Source organism: Ranitomeya imitator, chromosome 2 (genome assembly GCF_032444005.1).
Source record: "Ranitomeya imitator isolate aRanImi1 chromosome 2, aRanImi1.pri, whole genome shotgun sequence".
In the NCBI taxonomy this organism is placed as follows: domain Eukaryota; kingdom Metazoa; phylum Chordata; class Amphibia; order Anura; family Dendrobatidae; genus Ranitomeya; species Ranitomeya imitator.
Window position 1 is genome coordinate 351,057,542 of NC_091283.1, and position 6,000 is coordinate 351,063,541.

The 6,000-nt window shown below is 40.7% G+C and overlaps 1 protein-coding gene across 1 annotated transcript in view; it reads left to right on the forward strand.

Moving 5' to 3' along the window:
• The window catches only part of LOC138663759 (oocyte zinc finger protein XlCOF8.4-like), a 36,901-nt gene extending 32,962 nt beyond the window's left edge, over positions 1-3,939 (forward strand). The window contains exon 7 of the mRNA XM_069750087.1: positions 1,200-3,939. Within this exon, the coding sequence (XP_069606188.1) occupies positions 1,200-2,035 (836 nt within the window). The 3' untranslated portion in view covers positions 2,036-3,939. The remainder of the gene's footprint in view (positions 1-1,199) is intronic.
• The last annotated feature ends 2,061 nt before the right edge of the window (positions 3,940-6,000 follow it).

Here is a 6,000-nt window from a genome sequence, read left to right on the forward strand (position 1 = left end):
CGTAGCGTTTCTATTTTTCTTGCTCTGGGGTTGGGTGAGGGCTTATTTTTTGCGCCCCGAGCTGATGTTTTTAATTATACCACTTTGTGCAGATATGTTCTTTTGATCGCCTATTATTGCATTTTAATGCAATGTCGTGGCGAGCAAAAAAACGTAATTCTGGCGTTTTTAATTTTTTTTCTTGCTGCGACGTTTAGCTATCAGGTTAATCCTTTTTTTATTGATAGATCGGGCGATTCTGAACGCGGCGATACCAAATATATATTGGTTTGATTTTTTTTTTATTGTTTTATTTTGAATGGGGCGAAAGAGGCGTGATTTGAACTCTTATATTTTTTTTTATTTTTTATTTCTTTCATATTTTTTAAAACATTTTTTTTTTACTTTTGCCATGCTTCAATAGCCTCCATGGGAGGCTAGAAGCTGGCATAGCCTGATCGGCTCTGCTACATAGCAGCGATCCTCAGATCGCCCCTATGTAGTAGAATTACAGGCTTGCTATGAGCGCCGACCACAGGGTGGAGCTCACAGCAAGCCAGCATTAACAACCATAGAGGTCTCAAGGAGACCTCTTGTTGTTATGCCAACGCATCGCTGACCCCCGATCATGTGACGGGAGTCGGCGATGCATGCATTTCTGGCCTGATGGCTGGAAGCGGTAGTTAAATGCTGCTGTCAGCTTTTGACAGCAGCATTTAACTAGTTAATAGCGGTGGGTGGATTGCGATTCCACCTGCCGCTATTGCGCGCACATGTCGCGACTTTGATGTGGGCTCAGTGCCGGATCCCACATCAAAGGGGGAGACACGACATGCGCCATACTAGTACGGCGCATGTCATGAAGGGGTTAATAAATCTCCCTCATTGGCTTTCATTCTGTATAGAAGAAATATAAAAACTAATCCTATGGGTTTTTTTTTTGTATTTTACTAATAAAAATGCAAAGCACGTGTGCTATTCCAACTCTACACTTGCTGCAGTGCCATGGGTTTTCTTACATGAACATACTGCTTCACAACCGTGCCTTGCTGTGTGCTAACCTGCAGTTAGCTTCAAGGGAGTGTTTGAGCTTAACCTCAGGCTAGCATCATAATCTATTAGTGCTTAGATTGAAGATTTGTTACCTCTACTGTCTTGATCAATTAATAATTGAATTTTACTGAATTAAATTGAATATCTTAAAAACTTTTTTTGGGCAGATGATCCTACCTGGAGCTTAGATTTCAAAACTGATGATCATGGTATCAAACCAGATACATTGGAAGAAGATATCATTATCCCACATTTACCTTCAACGCTTTGCAGCAAAGATCCATCATCTGATCCATTTCAACATGTACTATCTTCTGACTCCATACAGACTGTTCGTCAAAATAGAAACAACACATGGGATGTGGAACATCAAAGAGCTTGCACTGAAACAAAGCCATTTTTATATTTAGAATGTGGGAAAAGCTTTAAGCACGAATTGACTCTTGTTACACAGAGAATTCACCGTGCCGAGACGCCATTTTCATGTTCTGAATGTGGGAAGTGTTTTTCATCCAATTCAGCTCTTGTTGTACATAACAAAATCCACACAGGAGAGAAGCCATATTCATGTTCGGAATGTGGGAAATGTTTTGTACAGAAATCGCTTCTTTTGAGACACCAGAGAGCTCACACAGGTGAGAAGCCATTTTCGTGCTCAGAATGTGGGATTTGTTATTCCAATAAATCTAAACTTATTATACATCTAAGAACTCACACAGGGGAGAAGCCATTTTTATGTTCAGAATGTGGGAAAGGTTACTACGAAAAATATAATCTTGTTGTTCATCTAAGAACTCACACAGGGGAGAAACCATTTTCATGTTCCGAATGTGGGAAATGTTTTAGCCAGAAAACAAATCTTTCTACACATCAGAGAGTTCACACTGGTGAGAAGCCATTTTCATGTTCAGACTGTGACAAATGTTTTGCCTACAAAGTAAATCTTGTTAAACATAAGAAAAGTCACATAGAGGGATATCATTTTCATGCTGAGAATGTGTAAAATGTGTTAACGAAATTATATCAGGGATCTAGCAATTATATATGTGTATATATCTTTTAAATCATTATTTTGACAAATTGTACATGAAAAGTTATATACAGTGGGGAAGAAAAGTATTTAGTCAGCGACCAATTGTGGAAGATCTCACACTTAAAAAGATGAGAGAGGTCTGTAATTGACTTCAGAGGGTAGACCACAGCTATGAGAGTCAAAATGAGAAAACAAATCCAGAAGATCACCTTGTCTGATTTGGCAAGATTTATTTTGCAAATTATGGTGGAAAATAAGTATTTGATCACCTAAAAAACATGCAAGATTTCTGCTCTCACAGACCTGTAACTTCTTCTTTAAGAGTCTCCTCTGTCCTCCACTCATTACCTGTAGTAATGACACCTGTTTGAACTTATCAGGATAAAAGACACCTGTATACAACCTCAAACAGTCATACTCCAAACTCCACTATGGTGAAGACCAAAGAGCTGTCGAAGGACACCAGAAACAAAATTGTAGCCCAGCACCAGGTTGGGAAGACTGAATCTGCAATAGGCAAGCAGCTTGGTGTGATGAAATCAACTGTGGGAGCAATAATAAGAAAATGGAAGACCTACAAGACCACTGATAATCTCGATCTGGGGCTCCATCAAGATCTCACCCCGTGGGGTCAAAATGATCACAAGAATGGTGAGGAAAATATCCCAGAACCACACAGGGAAACCTAGTGAATGACTTGCGTAGAGCTAGGACCACCGTAACAAAGGCTACCATCAGTAACACACTACGCCGCCAGGGACTCAGAACCTGCAGTCAGACGTGTCCCCCTGCTTAAGCCAGTACATGTCCGGGCCCCTCTGATGTTTGCTAGAGCTTTTGGATTATCCAGAAGAGTGTTGGGAGAATATCATATGGTCTTATAAAACCAAAGTAGAACTGTTTGGTAGAAATAAAACTCGTTGTGTTTGGAGGAAACAGAATGTTAAGTTGCATCCAAACAACACCATGCCTATTGTGAAGCAAGAGGGTGGAAATATCATGCTTTGAGGCTGTTTCTCTGCAAATGGACCAGGACGACTGAGCCATGTACATGAAAGAATGAATGGGGCCATGTATCGTGAGATATTGAGTGCAAACTTCCTTCCATCAGCAAGGGCATTGAGGATGAAATGTGGATGGGTCTTTCAGCATAATGATCCCAAGCACACCGCTAAGGCAACGAAGGAGTGGCTTCGTAAAAAGCATATGAAAGTCCTGGAGTGGCCTAGCCAAATCTCAACTCCATAGAAAACCTTTGGAGGAAGTTGAAAGTCCGTGTTGCCCAGCAACAGGCCCAAAACATCACTGCTCTAGAGGAGATCTGCATGGAGGAATGGGCCACCATACCACCAACCGTGTGTGCCAACCTTGTGAAGACTTACAGAAAACGTTTGAGCACTGTCATTGCCAGCAAAGAATATATAACAAAATATTGAGATGAGCTCTTGTTAATGAGCAAATGCTTATTTTCCACCATAATTTGCAAAATAAATCTTGCCAAATCACAGAAGGTGATTTTTCTGGATTTGTTTAGTCATTTTGACTCTCATAGTTTTGGTCTACCTGTGATGTCAATTACAGGCCTCTCTCATCTTTTTTTAGTGGGAAAACTTGCACAATTGGTGGCTGACTAAATACTTTTTTTCTCCAGTGTATATTTAAACTATCAAAGTAAGTCACACATTTAAATGTGCAAGGGTAAGCAATTTGGAGCTCTGGCTGATGATTAGGAAATGTATGCAATTATCAATAAATATCAGCAAAAAATCTAAAAATTTCCTTGCAGTCATTGAATTGTGTTGCAGGTTGTTTTGCAGCTAAGGTAAAATTAACTATATTTCAAGCATCTGAAATCAATTAAAGCGTTTGTGAATGATTTGTTCCCAAGTGTGATTTTTCTTGAATTTGTGACCTTGGATTAAGAAAATTTAGAAGAGAGTAACCCATACTAAGTCACTGTATTTACTTTCTTATATTTCTATGTTGTGTAATCCCCATTAGTAAAAAGTGCTCAGTTATTGACCATGCCATCCAGTGTACAACTTGTTGGATGTATGCAGTCCTTGAACAGTCGTTTGAGGTTGCATACTGCTGCGTTAAATGTGTTCATATTGTAGATTTAGATGCCCAGGTTCTGGATCTAAATGAGCAGATTGCAACACAGAGATCCACTGACAACATAGAAAGGAGTGTGCTACTAATTGAGCAGGTGCTTGCTGGGGTAGATGGGGGGGGGGGGATAAAGTAGCATGGAGCTGTGAGGTCGCTAACTAGGTGACAGTAAGAAGGCCGTTTAAAGGGAAGAGTGTCAGTTCTGGTCTGATCTTAATGCCATCAAATTGGACAATGTCTTTAAAAAAGAAAAAAAAGTACAAAGCAAATGGGACACTTTTATAAGCATCCTTAATAGGACCTTTGTACAATGTATACCCTGTTGTGAATTCTGTGGCTGAATTCACTCCTGTGGTCACAAGTGGTACTGCAGCTTCTGAGCTTCCTCCCTCAGGTGTTCTGGTGAGCTCGTTAACTGCTTCATTACTTAACTCCGCCTGATGCTGCTATCCTTGCTCCTTGTCAATGTTTCAGTGTTGGATCTGAGCTTCTCCTGATTGTTCCTGTGACCTGCTGCTCTGTATAGCTAAGTGCTTTTTGCTTTTTTTGTTGCTTTTTTTCTGTCCAGCTTGTCTTTTGTTTTGCTGGAAGCTCTGAGACGCAAAGGGTGTACCGCCGTGCCGTTAGTTCGGCACGGTGGATTTTTTTTTTTGCCCCCTTTGCGTGGTTTTGCTTTAGGGTTTTTTGTAGACTGCAAAGTTCGCTTTACTGTCCTCGCTCTGTCCTAGAATATCGGGCCCCACTTTGCTGAATCTATTTCATCCCTACGTTTTGTCTTTTCATCTTACTCACAGTCATTATATGTGGGGGGCTGCCTTTTCCTTTGGGGAATTTCTCTGGGGCAAGTCAGGCCTATTTTTCTATCTTCAGGCTAGCTAGTTTCTTAGGCTATGCCGAGTTGCCTAGGTAGTTGTTAGGCGCAATCCACAGCCGCTTTTAGTTGTGTTTAGGATAGGATCAGGTGTGCAGTCTACAGAGTTTCCACGTCTTAGAGCTCGTTCTTGTATTTTTGGGTATTTGTCAGATCACTGTGTGCGCTCTGATCGCTAAGCACACTGTGTTTCTGGATTGCCTTCATAACACCTGTCATTAGCAAACATAACAGTACAAGGAGCCAAAACTAATGATTCTCAATAGAGGGAAAGAAAAAGTTCTGACATCATTTTTTTTTTTTTTCTGCTCTGTGTTCACTTTTTTTTTTTCCCCCTAGACATTTGGGTGATTCTGGACACAGGTGTGGACATGGATATTCAGGGTCTGTGCTCTTCAATGGATAATCTCGTTATAAATGTACAAAAAATTCAAGATACTATTGATCAGAAATCTATGTTAGAACCAAGAATTCCTATTCCTGATTTGTTTTTTGGAGATAGAACTAAGTTTCTAAGTTTCAAAAATAATTGTAAGCTATTTCTGGCCTTGAAACCTCATTCTTCTGGTAATCCTATTCAACAGGTTTTGATTATTATTTCTTTTTTGCGCGGCGACCCTCAAGACTGGGCATTTTCTCTTGCGCCAGGAGACCCTGCATTGAGTAGTGTCGATGCGTTTTTCCTGGCGCTCGGATTGCTGTACGATGAGCCTAATTCAGTGGATCAGGCTGAGAAAAATTTGCTGGCTTTGTGCCAGGGTCAGGATGATATAGAAGTATATTGTCAGAAATTTAGGAAATGGTCAGTACTCACTCAGTGGAATGAATCTGCGCTGGCAGCTTTGTTCAGAAAGGGTCTCTCTGAGGCTCTCAAGGATGTCATGGTGGGATTTCCTATGCCTGCTGGTTTGAATGAGTCTTTGTCTTTGGCCATTCAGATCGGTCGACGCTT